At 40.2% G+C, this 18,625-nt stretch overlaps 1 protein-coding gene across 2 annotated transcripts in view; it reads left to right on the forward strand.

Moving 5' to 3' along the window:
• The window catches only part of kita (KIT proto-oncogene, receptor tyrosine kinase a), a 30,337-nt gene that overhangs the window by 8,400 nt on the left and 3,312 nt on the right, over positions 1–18,625 (forward strand). For both annotated transcript variants that reach the window (XM_079474179.1, XM_079474180.1), the window contains exons 6-20: positions 4,010–4,196; positions 4,392–4,507; positions 4,948–5,062; positions 7,295–7,479; positions 10,875–10,981; positions 11,587–11,713; positions 12,125–12,229; positions 12,415–12,525; positions 13,655–13,793; positions 13,895–13,977; positions 14,083–14,213; positions 14,735–14,857; positions 15,985–16,096; positions 16,179–16,278; positions 18,207–18,312. In XM_079474179.1, coding sequence (XP_079330305.1) covers positions 4,010–4,196; positions 4,392–4,507; positions 4,948–5,062; positions 7,295–7,479; positions 10,875–10,981; positions 11,587–11,713; positions 12,125–12,229; positions 12,415–12,525; positions 13,655–13,793; positions 13,895–13,977; positions 14,083–14,213; positions 14,735–14,857; positions 15,985–16,096; positions 16,179–16,278; positions 18,207–18,312 — 1,847 coding nt within the window. The remainder of the gene's footprint in view (positions 1–4,009; positions 4,197–4,391; positions 4,508–4,947; positions 5,063–7,294; positions 7,480–10,874; positions 10,982–11,586; positions 11,714–12,124; positions 12,230–12,414; positions 12,526–13,654; positions 13,794–13,894; positions 13,978–14,082; positions 14,214–14,734; positions 14,858–15,984; positions 16,097–16,178; positions 16,279–18,206; positions 18,313–18,625) is intronic.

Below are 18,625 nucleotides of genomic sequence, written 5' to 3' on the forward strand. Positions count from 1 at the left end.
ACTTGCTGCAAGGGACACCTCTTGCTAAGGCCATAGAAGATGAAACCCCTCTTGTTGAATGAGCTCTGATACCCAGAGGTGAAGTTTGACCGCGCGCCTCATAGGCCAGAGCAATAGCATCCCTTACCCAATGTGACATTGTTTGCCTGGTGGCAGCCGCCCCTTTGTTGCAGCTCCCATAACATATGAAAAGCTGCTCTGATTTACGCCACTGGCTAGTGCGGTGGATGTAATTCTGAAGAGCACGTACTGGACACAGTAGGTGTAATCGTTCCTGCTCCGACGTCGTGAACGGCGGAGGACAGAAGGCCTCAAGAACAACCGGATGCACGGTGGAGAACGGAACTTTAGGCAGATAACTCAGGTGAGGATGCAGAATAGCTTTGACCATCCCAGGGGCAAAAATTAAGCAGGACGGTGAGGTCGAGAGCGCCTGCAAATCTCCAATTCTCTTAAGAGAGATGATTGCCATTAGAAAAACCATCTTAAAGGTCAGAAGCCTGATAGGTGCTGACTCCATAGGTTCTCTTCGCTCTCTCAACGGAGGCAGTCGCATTTTTCTTGCTCCCGTCCTCCCCTTTTTTTCCTGCTGATCTCGTGTCTCGTCTCGTATCATCTATTGAGAGATTCTCTCTGCACTGCTCTACAACTGAAATTATGGATCTGATCAACTGGTCTCTCAACGCTATTGACACAATCTTCTCGACGAGAAGCTTGGGTTCGGGGGAACCTGTCTGCCCTGACGGAACGTTCGCAGCTGGCTACACGGTGGAAGCCTGGGAGAGATGGCGGATCGTGTGTCTGGGGATCTGGATCTGCTGGGCCAATTTCTTCAGGTGGCACGACTCGATTTATGTACGAGATTACTGAAGTGTTGTCCACCCGCACTAGGACATGGTAGCCTCATAACTGCCGGAAGAAGTATTTCGGGGCCAGAAATACAGCCATCATTTCGAGGCAATTGATGTGCCAATCGAGCAAATGACCTCTCCAGATCCCTTGGGCTCGACGGCCATCTAAGACCGCACCCCAACCGTGAGGGAAGCGTCTGTCGTTAACATCCTGCGACGACAACACGGACCGAGAGTGGGACCTAGAGTCAGAAACCGAGGTCTGTACCACATAGAAAGGGTGCGAAGCCCCTGGCGCGTCACCCTTATATGCCTCTGGGGGTTGGCCCTTGGATGAAACCCCCTGGCTCTGAGCCACAACTGAAACGGTCTCATATGCAGGAGGCCCAGAGGTATTACTGTGGAAGCCGCCGCCATGAGACCTAGAACTCTTTGAAAGTGATGATTTGTCACTCTCTGGCCTAACCTGATGCTCCTCAGGGTGCTCTGAATGGATTCGACACGTGCAGGTGACAGTTGTGCCTGCATTGCGATCGAGTCCCATATAACTCCCAGATACGTTGTATTCTGTGTAGGGGAAAGAACGCTCTTTTTGACGTTGAGTCTTAACCCGAGAGTCTCTAGATGAACTAGGACGACATCCTGATGTCGAAGCGCTAGCTCCCGAGACTGAGCTAAAATCAGCCAGTCGTCTATGTAATTCAAAATGCGGATGCCCTGGAGTCGCAGAGGAGCCAGAGCTGCATCCATGCACTTTGTGTACGTGCGGGGTGACAAGGCTAGGCCGAATGGAAGAACACGACACTGGTAAGCTTCGCCACCGAAAGCGAACCTTAAGAGTTTCCTGTGTTGTGGCAAGATCTCTATGTGAAAGTATGCGTCTTTGAGATCGTCACGAACTAGTTGTGACACTGAATTTGAGACACAATCATCTTGATTGTCAACATTTTGAACTTGTGTGTCTTTAGGTAGCGGTTCATTCCGCGAAGATCTAGAATTGGACGCAACCCCCCATCCTTCTTGGGAACTAGAAAATACCGGCTGTAATAGCCTGACATTCTGTCTGATAGGGGAACACGTTCTATGGCCCCTTTGTACAGCAGAGCTTGTAATTCTTGTGTCAACAGATGTGCTCGCTCCGGTTGGACGGAAGTGGAGACCACTCCGTTGAAACGCTGAGGGCGATATGCAAATTGAATTCTGTAGCCTTTGGCACTAGTTCTTTCTACCCATGGAGAGATACCTGGCAGTAGTTTCCACGCTGCCAGCTTCTCTGAAAGGGGCAACAGTGTTTACACCTCCTCTAGTTGGGGGGATGCCAGACATTCTGCGTCCTGAATCATGGCAGGAGACGACCAAGGCCTGGCCGGGACTGGGGAACTGGTCCAGAGTGGGTGGCCGACACTCCGACGCTTGAGCACGATGGGGGAGATACCTCACGAAAGCCTCCTCGTGGCGTCTCAACTCCCGGAACCTGGTGACTACGGTATTAACCGCATCACCAAACAGTCCAGAAGGCGAGATCGGGGCATCAAGGAGGAACGCACGGTCCCTGATGCCCGTGAGGTTCAACCACAGGTGTCTCTCCGTGGTTACCAATGCAGCCATAGAACGGCCGATGGCACGGGCCGTCTGCTTGGTCGCACGGAGAGACAAATCTGTGGCCCGGCTTAGTTCTGAGAACGCCGTCTGCCTGAAAAGCCTTCCCCACCAGCGCAGATGTAACCCTGCAAGGCTTGGTAGGGAGAGAAGGCTTTTTCAAGGATGACGATGTCCCAGGGGAGAGATAACTTGCCAGTGTCTCTTCCACATGGGGCACCATTGTGTACCCTCGTGGTCTCGCGCCGACAATAGTCGAATAAATCGACGTTGACGGCACAAAAACACGGGAGGAATGAGGTCTCTGCCATGACCGAGAAATCTCGGCGTGGAGATCCTCAAAAAATGGGAGAACCCGACTTTTGGGCTCCTCCCCTTGGCCACCCGACAGATATCTGTCGTCTAATTTTGAGTGTTTGGGATTCTCTTGTTCCTGCGGCCAGTCGAGCTTTAGACGGTCGACTGCATTCGTCACCGCCCCGAGCAGCTCATCTAACACTTTTGCATCGCAAGAGGAACGCCCCGAGGCGGCGCTCTCCAAACCCGCAGAAACAAGCGATGCCTCGTCCTCCGCCCGATCCGAAGAAGTGCCAGGGCACGCTTCGGAAGCGGACGCGAGGACATTGCGGCTCGGTGATTGCACCGGAGAAACGGCTTCCGTCTCCCGTGCCTCGGCTAAATTGAACCGCGAACCCCAGCTCGGTCGCTCTTAAAGAAAGAACGCTGAGCACGGAGAACTCGAATGTTAAACACATCACAGAGTTCGCACTGTCCCTCCAGCGCCAGGGTGGCATGATCAACCCCAAACACTCAAAACAGAATTCATGTCTGTCCAGTTCGTCCAGGTACCTCTGACACGGAGGCACACATTTCCGTTCTGGACTAGACATGATCCTTTATTTTTCACTCTTATTTTAATTTGTAACTTAAAGAAACCTTTGGTGCTTATAAGTACAAAAGAATATCGAGCCCTAATTTGCTTTGCTTTGCTTTGCTTTGCTTTCTACTTCACGCGCACACATGCATACAATGCGGTCCTTGAAGACAAAAGAACCTGAAGAAGCGTTTGCGTTTTACCTGCCGAGGTTATTTAAAGCCAAAATAATTTTTGCCGTGTTTGACACAGGTGCTTCACAACCGGTCGAACAAAGACGTTCTCCCATAGCGTTTGAAACGCATCATCGAGTGTAGCTTTTGATAGGGAACCACCATTCTAAATTCTAATTGACATTGATCCAACAAACATCAACAGTCAGTTTGTTCAATCAATGTGAAATAGCCTTTGCTTAAACACAAAGCTATAAATAGAAAATTCAGAAGAACTGAAAATTATTTTGGGGTGGTTTCTTAAGTTTTTTTATGCGGTTGTATATCTGTCTAAGTTTACAGAAAAGAAGATAAATGTGTCTTAAAGTTTTGTCAACATTTTTTGTACCAACACACTAGCATACAGACATGGACTGAAAGCAACACAACTTGTCATGCTGGGATTAACTTGTAAGGCTGTTAAATAGGTTTCCGAGATAAAGATGTTGTGATTCTTTTATGTATGTGTGTAGGTAAAGACTTCATTAACCTAACAAGTGTGGAGAACAGCACAAAAAGAGTTCGAGCAGGAGAAAGTCTGTCTCTGTGGGTGGTAATGGAGGCTTACCCAAAACCTCATTCATTTTCATGGAAATACAGGGGTCTAAACATGACCAACACTTCAGATCATGTGATCATCAGCCGGTCACATGGGAACAGGTACGTTATCTAGGTGGAGGTCCATTGCTTTAATCAGTTTCATTGTTCAAGAGTTATATTTTATGAATGTTTCAGTAGCAGTAATGGCTTTCTACAAAATTTTACAAACTGTACATTTATGTAATTCCTTTAGATCACAACAACTCCAAGAATATTATAGGTAATACAGTATGTTTTGTTTAATTCATCCATCAGTTACACCAGCGAGCTGAAGCTCGTCCGTCTCAAAGTGTCAGAGAGTGGTGTGTATACCTTCACATGCTCAAATCGAAACGCCACTATACATCAAAGATTCGAAGTCCACGTTATAAGTAAGTGAAAACGTTTAATGCAAATAGCAAATATTTGGATTTTCTGCTTGTCTGAGAGGAATTCAAAAAGTGTGACCTATGATCCTTGTGTGTGCTCTCATTCAAGAGGAATCAATCAAAATTTCTCCTCTATTATGCTCCTCATTAACTCCCTTTGTTGGTTTAAAGCTCTTCTTTGTTAATGTAAGACACCAGCTAACAGCCCACTAACAATAGTTAAGGCCTACTTGAACTGCCTAAAAGCAAACACAAAAGAGTGCAAATTTGTGACTGTTGTGTGTCAGAATTACTGATCACCCGTTAAAAAATGATTTTAAAGACTTCAAAAATAGGCACAATGTTTTGGAAAGAGGACACCATGCAAAGTGAGAAAGCTGTACAAACATGCATCTCACTAGCCAAGAAAGTTCAGCATGCCTAAAACTGTCTTTGATTTTTAGGTAAACCTCAGATAGTGTCCTATGATGGGCCGATTGATGGACAGGTGCGTTGTGTAGCTGAGGGTTACCCCACCCCTCAGATCAAGTGGTATTACTGCGACCAGCCCCATTTAAGGTATGTGTTGTTTCTTATACATACTGTATATATATATATATATACACTTAGTTTATGTATGGTAAAAGTCACCTTTAGAAAGAATATAAAAAGAAACCGTCTTTCGTCATATAAATATGTAATGGGTTTAACTGTTTCAAAAAATATTCCCGTACCTCTATTATGAAATAACTGGTATGTTGCCCTTTTACATTTCTTCATTGGGTTCACTGTGACAAGTCATTTGAATCGGTCATGATTGTGACATCTTCCGGTTGATTGACAGCTCTCACTCACGTGACATTGCCCATAACGTGGGAAAAGACACTCCCATGGGGTTGTTTATTCTTAGTGGCAACAGCGTTGAGAGAACACCTCAGCACGGGCTTAGTTACTAGTTTATCTAATCTATTCCTCATGATGATAAAATCCGATCAGTATAACATGCACTGCTTCAATATGCTCATGTAAACTTGCAGTGAAATGTGTCTTTTGATCTCATTCATTTGCCATGCAGGCCCCAGGCCTTTTCTGTCTCTAGTCGAGTGATTTCGACAGAGCAATTTGTGATATCGAACAATAATACATTGACAATACAAAGAATGTAAACCAGTCGTCTTTTTGATTGTTTGCTCAAATCTGATTTAAAGTAGAATTTAGTAGCGTAATGAATCAAAGCTCTTGACATCCCAGGATTCCACTTGGCTGTATTTCTGAAAACAGAGCCCTCAAGGTTTTTTTAATTGTAGCTTGTACTGTATTTTGTCTTTTCCCGGCTCTGTGTGAAACGGTTCACGTGATATTAAATGATGTCCAACTGACATTTCCGGTAATATTGCACCCACAAGCTCAACTAATAAATTGTCATTAGGTATAAGCTTAGTTGGGTAAATTGATAAGGATACAGGTTTTTTGTATGCACATTGCATGCACTAGAAGACGCCTTGACACGTCTTCACTACAAACTTTCAGCTGCTATTAGATTATTAATAATCTTAAATATATCTTTTTTTATTTTGCCTTGTTTTGCAAGCTTGTGCAGAGGCTGCAGCTTTTGCCAGAGGGGAACTGGAATCCCCTGGTCAGGCCTGGTTTACCTTTGAGGTCTTACTTTTCTCCAATTGAGTTTTGTTTCCCTCGCCACCGTTTGTCTGGCCGGGGGGCTTTAAAATTTTTAAGTTTGATTTAATTAACACTGCATATAGGAATTTATAGTCTGTTTAATATTTGGCCTGTGTTTCTCTCTCCTTATCAACAACTGTGATATAAAAAACATGGTTATAATGTATATACAGTATATGTATTAATTCCCATAGACCCAATATCATAAACTATATAGCACATATTCAAAAAGTTTCCTTATGAGTCACAATGAGACCCCACAAACTCTCTCTGCCTCCCTACCATTGTATTTCAAGTGTGATTCATTAACCAAAAAAAAGACAAAACACCAAATTAAAGATGAATTTGACTGATAGCTTCACTTATTTAGAAAAAAAATGTATCACAATAATATCGTACGGTGAATTCTTTTGGCCACAATAAACGTCCAACGGAAATCTGATATTGTGAGAGCCCTAGACTGGGTCACTGAATCCACATGGGAAGTTGTTGCATTGTTGCACCACATTTGTAGTGTAAATATTTGCCATGATGACGTGTCCCTGGTCTGTCAATCATCCATCACGACAAAACAAGAGTTTAAGCTGTGCATGAAAACATTTGAAAGAAATGCTGTCTGCTCCAAGTGATCCCTTCAGAGTCTGACCACAAATCTGACAAATATTCACAAGCGACACATTTGAAACACATTGTTGACATTGACATTTGACAGACGCTTTTATCCAAAGCGACATAAATTGCATTATAATATACTGAAATGACTCATGACCTTGATGTTGCTGGCGCCTTGCTCTTACCACTGAGCCACATGAAAGCTTACCAGGTTAACAAGTGTAAACGTTGATCTCCAACACTTGACCAAAATAGGACCAAAGTTGTGTGTTTTGATGTGCATGGCTTTTATGCAAACGCACGTAATCGTAAATCAAGTAACTTAAAAGGTCTCTCTTTTATCTCAACAGTTTTATTTAAAACATTGTTTCGCCTGTTAATGAATCCACGCATCACAGCTCTGTTTGTTTTTTCGTAGGTTTTGTTCATAGTTCCTTTGATGCAGAGTTCTTGGAAAACAATGTGACAGTACGTTTTCCAAACATTAAAAATTCATAAATTGTTTGCACGCCTCTTCAGGTGCTCCAATTTGCTGAATGCCACTCAAGAGGAGGAAGATGTTGTCACTATAACCATGACAAATCCACCCTTTGGGAAAGGCGCAGTGGAGAGTCGTCTAAACATCACCAAGAACAATTACCCCACCCTTGAATGTGTGGCATCTGCAAACGGAGAAATCGTTTACACTCTATTCTCTATCAGCGGTGAGTAAATAAGACCATACACAAACACACACGCATACACACAAACTCCTTCAGACAGAGAGTGAAGAAGTGTCTGGTGCATGTTGTACTCAATACCGATTGTCTTCCTTTACGCAACTGCCGGGAGTTGTTGCATGAAGGTTTGTGTTTTAAGGTAGTGCTTTGGAAGATTAAATCATTCCTGAGTTTGCAGATGTCTCATTGTTATCAAATTTGTAAGATCTGCCATTTTATCGTGGCACTTAGTGGCAAGTTAACTAGATTTCAGAAGCAAAACTCAGAAGCTTGCAATTTGTATTAGTAAAGTTGAAACCTCACTATTCTTAGCTTTGTATACTGTGCAAGGCTTTAATGGACTAGTTTGATGCACTTGTGTATTTTGTATGTTGTTATAATTGCTTCCAATGTTTCCTCATCTGTAAGTCGCTTTGGATAAAAGCGTCTGCTAAATGTAAATGAAATATGTAACTTTATTGGTTGAAAATTAAAAATAAAATACTTTTTAAGCAACTACATAAAAAATATTTTAAAAACTTGTTTTCAACACATTTTGCAACGTTTGGTGCAACACGTCATTTGGCTTCAACAAACGTAAAGATAAGTGAATGTAAAGTAGGGTGCAAATGTATGTTTCAACACAGATGGCGATATAGAGGCAAAAAGTTACGATCGTTTTTACTTCCGTATTTTGATGCATTTCCAAGTTAAATGGAATTTCGAATGAGAAAAATTGTCTTCCTCTGTGATTTGATTGGATGTATAAAAACAGCCTTGCGTTAATGGATGGAGGAGTTAATGGATGCTCCACATAAACCATCTAACATAAATAATTTAAGATGGATAGTCATTACAGGACGTACATTTTATGATTTTAACTAAAGCTTAATATATGAAAGAAAATGACCCACATCGATAAACTATTTACAATAAACGCTGCAATATTTCATGAAAAAATAGGCGTTGTAATTTATTATTTCAGTGGGACTTAAGTAGTTAAATCGTTTTTCGGAATATTTTCAGATGTTTTGGAGACTGTCAACCGATAACTTTTAATGACAGTCTAAGGCAAGTTTATTTTATGTCAATCCAACAATCTTGTGAATCTTTCTGTCTTCTAGTTCTTCACCACAAGAACCAGAACCTTTTGCCATTTGGAAAATAATAATTTAAGCTTAATTTCCCATTAATGGCTTTATTCACACCACATTGTTCCACTGTGGTCTTTACAGCCATGTTTACCTGCAACAGGTCTGACTGTGTGTCATTGAATATTCAGTTTATTTCTTTACTTCCTTGTTGTCTTCCATTGTTGGATATACTTCCCATTTATTCATTAAGCACACATACAAATGCATTATAAATCTTTATACCAAATATTAGCTTTTTCTCTTAGTCAGTTTGAATGTCAGTATTGCATGAGCTAGGGTTCGCAACCCAGGTGCTTATAGTTTTCCAGGAATTGTTAACAAACTGAACAAGAGGAAATATACTCAATCATCTCAGTTTGTTCCAGCTGTGAGCCGTCTATTGGCTGCATCATTTCAAATAATCCAAACCAGCTGCGAACATCCCTTCACTTCCTTCTACCGAAACCTGTGTAGACAAAGTTCACACAGGACAAGATAAAGACAGACTGTTATATAAATAGAGGTGCAGAGTTTTAGCCCTAATCTTGTTTCTTTTGTAAACCCAGCATTACCAACTGTTGGGGATTAGCTGCTGGGTTTGTATTTGTTACAAATCACCAGTTTTTGGTCGCCGTGGACAATTCCGGTAAAATCGGTAGGGATAAAATGGTTAACAATAGGTCAGTCAAACCCCGTTAAGTTGGTTTCAAGTGTGTTTATTTGTTTTGTAAAAGTTAAATTGACCTGAAGTTAAAAAGTATATTCGAACATTGTACTTTTTTTGGAGTCCGTCAGGGGTTAAGCTTGAGGTTTTTAGGTACTGGCCGGCAATGACCCCCACAGCTTCAGGAAAGCCTTTTGGGGGAACTTTGTGTTCTGGCCAGGAAAACCATTGGGACGTCAAGCCCTGGGCTGCTAAAGCCGTGAAACCTCAGATGCAGAATATCTTTTAGTGTGTGTTTTAGTGGAGTTTGGGTTACGCTTTGGATGCAGTGGGTTAAACAGGAGACAGAGATACAGAGGGTAAAGAGCTGGGAGACTGCGAACGCCAGTGGCAGCTTTACAGGGGATTACTTCCTGCCGAGTCTGCATTCTTTGATTTGAAATGGAGAGAAAGCTACTTATAGCTTAAGAGCTTTACTAGACCGCTCAGAACAGTGTAGAAAAACAATAACACAACATGCATGTACACACACTCGCACACTTTAGCAAGAGCAAAACACAGTTACGGTTACAAAAGTGAGCCACAAAGAGCTTTAGCATCTTTTATTAGCGAGGATTATTCACGCCTCACTAGGCAATTATGGCATCTTTGTTGTTAAAGGATTGTTTAACAGATAATTCAGCAGCATGTGTACAGTAGTAAAGCAGAATGCAAAATTTTTATTTCCATTGCCACTCTGGCTCAAGTACCTGCTTCTGATCTGCTATGGTTTTGGATGTAAAGGATGTGAGACAAGTGTACTTTTTACCTAAAGTATGGATGTTTGTAACAGGGGTGTTTTAGGGGTACCAGTGTTTTTCATTATGTTTCTATGCAGGTTCCAGCGGGTATCTTGGAAAGATTTCTGTTTTCCATCACTGTCCTTCTGAAACCCTGAACTGTTTGTCCCTATTTGCAGTTTTTTAGGAATAAATACGGAGATACAAGGTTTCAGAAGGACAGCAGCGATATATTGTTGAATTTATAAGAAGAAATAGGAAGTACGTTTTTATCAAATATAATATTTAAGATAATAAAATAACAGCAAAAAAGTGGATGTATATACTAAATTATAGTCTTATACAAATTAATTCAATTATATTCTTATACAATTTTTTCAATCTTTTTTCATAACAAAATAAATTGAAAACTGTGATGTACTTGCACTTGAATTGTAATATTTTAAAGAATTTGTATTCTTACTTTTAAGAATTTTCACATATTTTTGGAATGCAGAAAAAAAATATTCCAGCAATAGACAGCAAATATACAAGTTGGTAGTAAAATAACAGGAAAATATGTAATTTTACTTTACAGAAATCTAACGTTTCTTCTGGCATTCCAGCATCTGAAATCTTTCAGCTTTGTATCGTATTTTTAACTGTATTGGTTAAGTTTATTGTTTCAATAATGGCAGCTTTAGTCTTAATGATAATGATATGTAGTGTAATATGAGTGAGGAGAACAACATTTGTGGTTCGGTGTCTACTTAAGCTCTTCTGACATGAGCATCTTTCTCTTTAGATCTCTGATGGTAACAGTACATGTTGTTTTAATCTTTACAGAAAGCACCATTCCTCACGGGCTCTTCACACCCCTACTTATCGGATTTGCTGCCACGGCAGTTATCCTTCTTCTCATCCTTATTGTGCTGTCTTACAAGTACATGCAGGTATAATAGCAATTCATTTCATTTCACCAGAACTACATGTTGAGTCACTACCACATTGACAAGATATAATCTAGACACAATCTAACTAGCATGTGTTTTAATCGTCCGCCTTTTATGACAAAAACTAATCCAGTGGTTTATTATTGGATTTTACGTATGTCGTTATTCCAACAGGACTTGTTTTTTGGTTACTCTATTAAGCTGTAATACTTCAGGCAGTTTACCTGTCACACCTGGCAACCCTCCCAGCCCTTAGGGGAACTCTGATACAATACACACTCAAGAAAATTATTTACTTAACAAGTCATAGGACCTGATGTTTTACTACGCAGCTCTGGAGATACACATGCACACACATCTCTGGCGGTTCGCAAACATGGCTCCGATTGAGACACATCTACACTATCATGGAAACCTAAAAATTGTTTATAGGTTTTGCTTAAATATGTGTTTTGTTATATATATATATATATGTGTGTTTCCTTGTCATCTTTGCAAAATGATAACCCAAGACTTTTACTTCCTGTGGTGTCTGTTTACTTTTGACTTTTAGAGCACCTCACCATCCCTCTCTCTTTTTCTACTGTCTGTCTGTTTTTTTACAGAAACCTAAATACCAAATACAGTGGAAAGTCATAGAGGGTATCCATGGAAACAACTATGTGTACATCGACCCCACTCAGCTTCCATACGACCGCCAATGGGAGTTCCCCAGAGATAAGCTGCGATTTGGTTAGTGAACCCACTTTGTCCTATCTATTAGTTTTTTGTGAATTCTTGTTTTGACCATTTTTTGTGCATTTGAAATCAGTTGTATTCTTCAAAAGTTGATGGTGCGTAAGAGCGTAAAGCCACTCTTTATGCGACCAAAATCAGACATTCATTGTCTGTTTCATGGTATATGACTCTGGCGCCACGAATCGGGCACTTCATCAACTTAATGACATATTGTGATATCTTAAACATCAAGGAACGACAGTATCCGTCAACAAACAGGATCTAGCAGGATCTAGCTTATCCCTCTTGTCCACATACCACGCCCCTTGATTCAAAAACAACATTTGTGTTGCCACTGACTGCGGACTTTGGATCAGCTTCTTTTCATACAATTGTCTGTAACTCTGTCGTTCACTTTGTTTCCAGGAAAAACTCTTGGATCTGGAGCGTTTGGGAAGGTGGTGGAAGCCACTGCTTATGGAATGTCTAAAGCAGATTCAGTGATGACTGTAGCTGTGAAGATGTTAAAACGTAAGTTAGGAAGCGCTTCCGTAATGTTGAAAATACTCTAACACACAAACCTGAATAGAATTGAAAATTATATTGAATTATATTGAGTTTTAATACAAATAATACTGTATTAAAATTCAAATAATGTATTTTGTACCTGCCTTTTTAAACGAATTGTTTTTATTTTTGACATTTTTGCCCCACAGCAAGTGCCCATGCCACTGAAAAAGAGGCTTTGATGTCAGAGCTGAAGGTGCTTAGTTATCTTGGCAACCATATTAACATCGTGAATCTGCTTGGCGCCTGCACTATAGGAGGTTAGTGACACTACATACTATGTGCTTATAGTGCTTATGCACTATATGGACAAAAGTATTGGGAGGCCCTAATAATAAGCATGTTACTCTACAATACCATATTAAAGAACTTTGTTTCCGTCTTTGTTGCAACAGTTTTGGGAGGACCTTTTTCTGTGCTGAAATTACTGCACTCCTGTGTAAAGGAAATGTGTGTGCTGTAAGAGGCCGGATGAAATGGGTCTGGGTATTGAGTATTTGGCTCAAAGGGGTTCAGCTGGGTTCACGTCTTGGTAATGCAGACCAGTCAAGATCTTCCACACTAGACTGAGTCAATCATTTCTTTCTGAATCTTGCTTTGTGCACAGAGATATTGTCATGTTGAAATAGAAAAGGATCCTGCCCAAACTGTTGCTATAAAGTTAAAAGAACACTAGAATATCATTATACGATGTAGCATTACTATTTTGTGCTCACGGAGAGGACTAAAGGACTCAAACCTGTTCATTAGAAGTGGGCATCCCAATTATTTTGTCCATATAGTACATATGCCTATACACTGTATGTTTAGATATTACACATTCGCAGAAACAATTAAGAGACCGTTCCAAATTTTCATTTCGAATTAGCATTTCTCAATGCATTGTGGCCATTCCAGTCCAGTGTCTGTTAGATTTCAACACAATCAAACCTCAGGAAAGACATAAAGTCATCCAACAGCAATTGGAAAGACTGACATCATGTCAAGACATATGAAAACTGTGATACAAATTAAGGTCTTTACACAAAAAGACCTGCTTGTTTTGATCTTTTCCTAAATACAAATACACATGTACAAATAAGCATACGTTCTGTTATGTTCACCAGTTTTTCCAGATTGAATTTTCTGCAAATAAAGGCAAATAGAAACAATATTTTTATTTGAAATTTGGTATTTCAAATATTTGTATTGTTAGTAGTTCATAGAATAAAACAATAGTCAAATAGTCCATTTTAAAATCAGAAGAGCTGTATCTGAAATGGTCTCTTAATTTCTCCGTGGCTGTATATGTATCGTTTTTAAATTAAAAATAAAATACATAATGAATCAATTGTATTTTATTATATTAAGTAAAAAGAAAATTGTATTACTTTAAAATGCAATTTACAGGTCCGACTCTAGTTATTACTGAATACTGCTGCTTTGGTGACCTGTTGAACTTCCTGCGCAGAAGAAGAGAATCCTTCTACTTCTGTACACTGGGAGAAGACACTTACTATAGAAATGTCATGATGCAACCCCAGGCAAGGTAACTCATTCGTCAATGTATTGATGAGATTTATGGCTATATATTGTCTTCATTCAAGTTACATGGATAAGGTTAACTGAAAGGTTTAAATTTGCTCCTAGTGAAAGCAGGAACGGCTACATGACCATGAAGCCTTCTTTAATGGGAATTCTGTCTTCAGAAAACAGAAGATCACTTAATAAAGGTAAAATGATGCTCTTTTCTCATCTTCTCATCTTTTTTTGTTTTTGTTTCACAGTTCTTCTTTCAGTTTTCTTTTGTGACATTGGAATATTTCCTCCCTCTTCAGGTGATACCTACAGTGATTCAGATACAGTCAGTGAGATTCTGCAGGAAGATGGTTTGACTCTGGACACTGAGGATCTTCTCAGCTTCTCCTACCAAGTAGCCAAAGGGATGGATTTTCTGGCTTCCAAGAACGTACGTCTCGTTTCGTCTCCTCTCTTGCTGTCTGTCTTTCGGAGTTAGTTAGTTTTATATTCTGAGTGCGTTGTAATGTCATACTGCAGATCTTCTCGCTCTACATCTTCGAAACCACAGGCTCACATGCCATTATTCTTGTCCAGTCCAGAGTCAGGTTACACGCAGTTCCACATGAACGAACCCATGTTGTCAAGCACGTACACGTTCACTGAAGATCATGCTGAGAAACACGTCTCAACCTGGTCAGCAGGCCCAGTATATCTATGACTAAATTGCTCACATTGCGAAACTGGCCGGAGTTTTCTAACTCTCAGTAAATTAGTTTCACCACCTCCGTGCTAACTTAGAAGCAAAGTATTTCCAACACTTCTTTGCTAATGAGGTTTGAATTCTGACACTGTTAAAATTATTTGTCATGTCAGCCCTGACATAGCGAGTATTAAAGCAAGGCCCTGCTTTAACACGTGTGTGCGTATCTGGACCTGTATTCTGTGTTCAAGGTGTGTGTGTTTGTGCAGTGTATTCACAGAGACCTGGCAGCAAGAAACATTCTTCTCACCCAAGGCCGAGTGGCTAAGATCTGTGACTTTGGACTGGCTCGTGACATCACGACTGACTCAAACTATGTTGTCAAAGGCAATGTAAGTTAACATACAAAGTTTCATATTGAATTTTCACTAACTCTGATCAATATACATATGTGGTTGATCACCTCAACTAAGTTTGTTTATTTACAACAATATCTTAATCTTTTCCATTTTTGAGTTTCAATGTCATAAAATCTGACCTGATTCATACATTATTTTATTAACATAGCAGTTTTGAAACAAGGACTTGAAGGGCTTTGTTCACCCCAAAATTTTAACTCTGAAAAACTTGTGAGTGACCAAAAAATCACAAAGTCTGTGTACACTTCTTTGTTCTGCTGAACACATGGGAAGATATTTGAATAATAGAGAAACACAAACAGTTTTTGGGCAGCTTTGACTTCCATAGTATTTTGGAAGTCAATAGTGACCCAAAACGACATTCTTCAAAGTATCTTTCTTTAAAAAAATGTATACACATTTGTAAAAGGTCATGAGATGATTTTCATTTTGGCATGAACTATGCCATTTAGTGTACATCATTATGAAAAGCTGTAAAACATAAGTGCCAAGATATACAGATTAAAAGCTACAATTAAATTACAGTTAAAAGCTCTTTATTTTATTTATATGTCTGTTGGCCAACCTTCTTCTTGTTATGATTCGTGCTTTAAGGCAGATTTTCTTTTTATGGTGTTCCTCAAGTAATGAAAAATGACAAGGCTCGGTTTGAGATGCCATAGCGTTGCATGCATGGTGAGTCTTGCTTTAGATGTGAACCACCTGAATTCCATAAACAAGGAACGGCTGATGCAAAATACGCTTGATATGAACAATGATTGAATTTGCCTAAAGCAGAATTCTGATGTTGCTCATGCTGGATTGTGCCACACATGCTCCATTTGCGTCGTGTTTATATGGTTGAAAACTATCCCAAAGCAACACACAGAAAATACTGACTTTACTTACATTATTGATGGTCAATGAGTTTTCACATAGAGTTATGTTTTTTATAATTAGATGTATTCATTAGATTTTGTTTTTACAATTTGGATAAGGATGTGTATGGTACAGCTAGATACCATACAGACAAAATTCTTGCTGTACATTCATGTGATAACCCATATTGTAGTGTTGTTAAGGAAGGAATGTTTTTAATGAGAATGTTTTTCTCCTTGTAGGCACGTCTCCCCGTTAAGTGGATGTCCCCTGAGAGCATCTTTGAGTGTGTGTACACCTTCGAAAGTGATGCCTGGTCTTACGGCATCCTGCTGTGGGAGATCTTCTCTCTCGGTATGTAATACTAATCTCAATATGCATCCTCGCTTTGTAAGCCCCAGATACACTTGACTAAATTGCTACTTTGCTTCTTTAGGGAGTAGTCCTTACCCGGGCATGCCAGTGGACTCGAAATTCTACAAGATGATCAAAGAGGGATACCGCATGGAGTCACCCGAGTTTGCACCAGTTGAAATGTAACTCTGAGTTTATGCAATCTGTAATTGATGCTTGTTTTGAAGTTACGAGACGTTAACAAGAAACAAAGCATGACAACATAATGACAATTTAGTAAGATCATGGGAGCAGGGACGGATTAATGCACGGACCTACTGGGCACGTGCCTATGACAGTAGACCAGCAGGGGGCCCTGGCAAATTATTATATGTATTCATTTTTAATTCATTTTATTTTATCAATTAAATATTTTTGCAGTTGTGAAGTATTAACCGTTGCGAATAAATCAAATAAATAATCCTAATGCATTGCCGCGCTGTTGAGAGGGACATCTAGAGGCGAGTAAAAAAACATTTTGTAATATAATCGTGCAGAAGTCACGTGTAGAAGACAGTACAAGGCAAAATAACAAAACGAGTTTAAAAGCACAGAAATGTGTCAAAGACATCTCAGTTCGCTCTCTAATGGCCATCGAATGCAGTCTTGCAGGACAGATGGATTTGGATTACGTTGTGGAAGAGTTTTCTCTGAAAAATCATAAAAGCTCAGTTATAACCAACTTTTTATTAAGATAAGGTTAAATGCTTTGTTGATTGATATTGTTTCATTTGTAATGCATGGACTGTTAAATGCTCATCTTTTTAAATTATGCAAGGAACAAACCTATTCCCAGGTTATATGAGTTGGAGAGGTCAGAAGCTTTTTTAGGTGTCGAGTACTGCATGTGTTGTTTTTTGTGCATTTTACACAGCAGACGTTTTTCTATTCTGCTGAACTACTTTTAAATAGTTTTTCTATGTTAACATGCTCTGGACGGACATGTTTAACTGCTATGCCTGCATCATGCTTTTTGTAGAATCTCTCACATATGCGCCATATTTTGTGATTTTTAGGGTCCAACGTTTATGGAGTGTCCAACAACATGTTTACATACATACACGGTGTATAAACGCTTTCATTTTCTAATAATAAGCAGCTATTATTACCCCACTTTTTGACTGACTCTAAAATGATTAGCTTGGCGATTCATCTGTCTAATCCCCTCCTTTCTGTCAGCCTACTTTGATCTGATTGGTCAGATGGTCTAGTCTGCTGTGATTGGTCTACCGCATGCAGTGTCGCAAATGGAACGGAGGCAGGCATTACATGGAGTGTTGCACATCTGAACTGAAATTAAAACGACTGACGACTCCGTCTGCACGATTCAGAGTCGACTCCTTTTTTCCCAAGCCAATAACTTTGTTATCCGTTCACTTTCGGCTTTACAACTTGGCAAGACTGCTAACATTCAGAGACAGCAACATTACATACTACATGAAATGTATTGTTAATAGTTACTCTTTAAGACGCAGTGTCAAGTTGAAATAATTTCAATTTGTACACACAGCGGAGCTCAACAATGTCAGTTCCACAGCAGTGGACCAATCAGATGACCCTGAAGGCAGGACAAGTGTCGTAAGCTTTTGTTTACAATATCAAGTTGGCGTATGGCAATTTCTGAAATCAAATGAGTGCCAAGAGACCCTTGCCGTTTGTGCTGCACTTTTTCAAAACATTCCTGAGCACTGTGCCGTGCGTTTTTAGATGGAAAAATGCGTTCTGTACAAACCACTACTAAGTCCTGGGTATTTCGGCATAGGTGCAAAACTGTTGTTGTAAAATATTTCACGAGTTCACACTTACATATAATGAATAAGAAGGGTTATGCGTATTTGGAGTGCTGTCCGAGGGGAGGGCTCTGAGCCCGGGATTCGGCCTGAGTCCAGAACTCGGCCCTGACTCTAGGACTCGGGCCAAGTCGAGAATTCCGAACCCCACGTCCGTGCCCAGGGCGCATCAAAGTCATAATCCGTCCCTGCATGGGAGGGGCGTGTCGTTCGTATTAGCTTTGAAATTGTGTGTGTATAGGGAAATGCTCCCACTAAAGCTGAGTATTGCTGTGTTTCAGGTACGAGATCATGCATTCATGCTGGGATGCCGATCCTTTTAATAGACCGTCATTTAACAAGATAGTGGAGAAGATCGAACAGCAGATCTCGGACAGCACCAAACATGTATGTGTTTTTATTCACCTTCCACTTTTCCTGTTAACTTTGTACTTTCACTGCAGATTCACAAAACATTTAGTTTTAGTAATTGCATTGTGTGCACAACATCTTTACTTAAAAACTCGTCTTATGAGTATTTCAATTCAAGTCACCAACATATGGCAAACATAAATGTGTAAATAAGGCTCAAAAGTTTTCAGTATTTTAATACAATTGTAGTCGTGTAAACATACCACTCAGATTTGCACTATGCAGAGATTCTTTGGCCACATTTGCACTTTTGCCTGATTTCCATAATTGTTTTGGTACACTGAGCAAT

The sequence above is a fragment of the Barbatula barbatula genome (assembly GCF_947034865.1).
Source record: "Barbatula barbatula genome assembly, chromosome: 15".
NCBI lineage: Eukaryota > Metazoa > Chordata > Actinopteri > Cypriniformes > Nemacheilidae > Barbatula > Barbatula barbatula.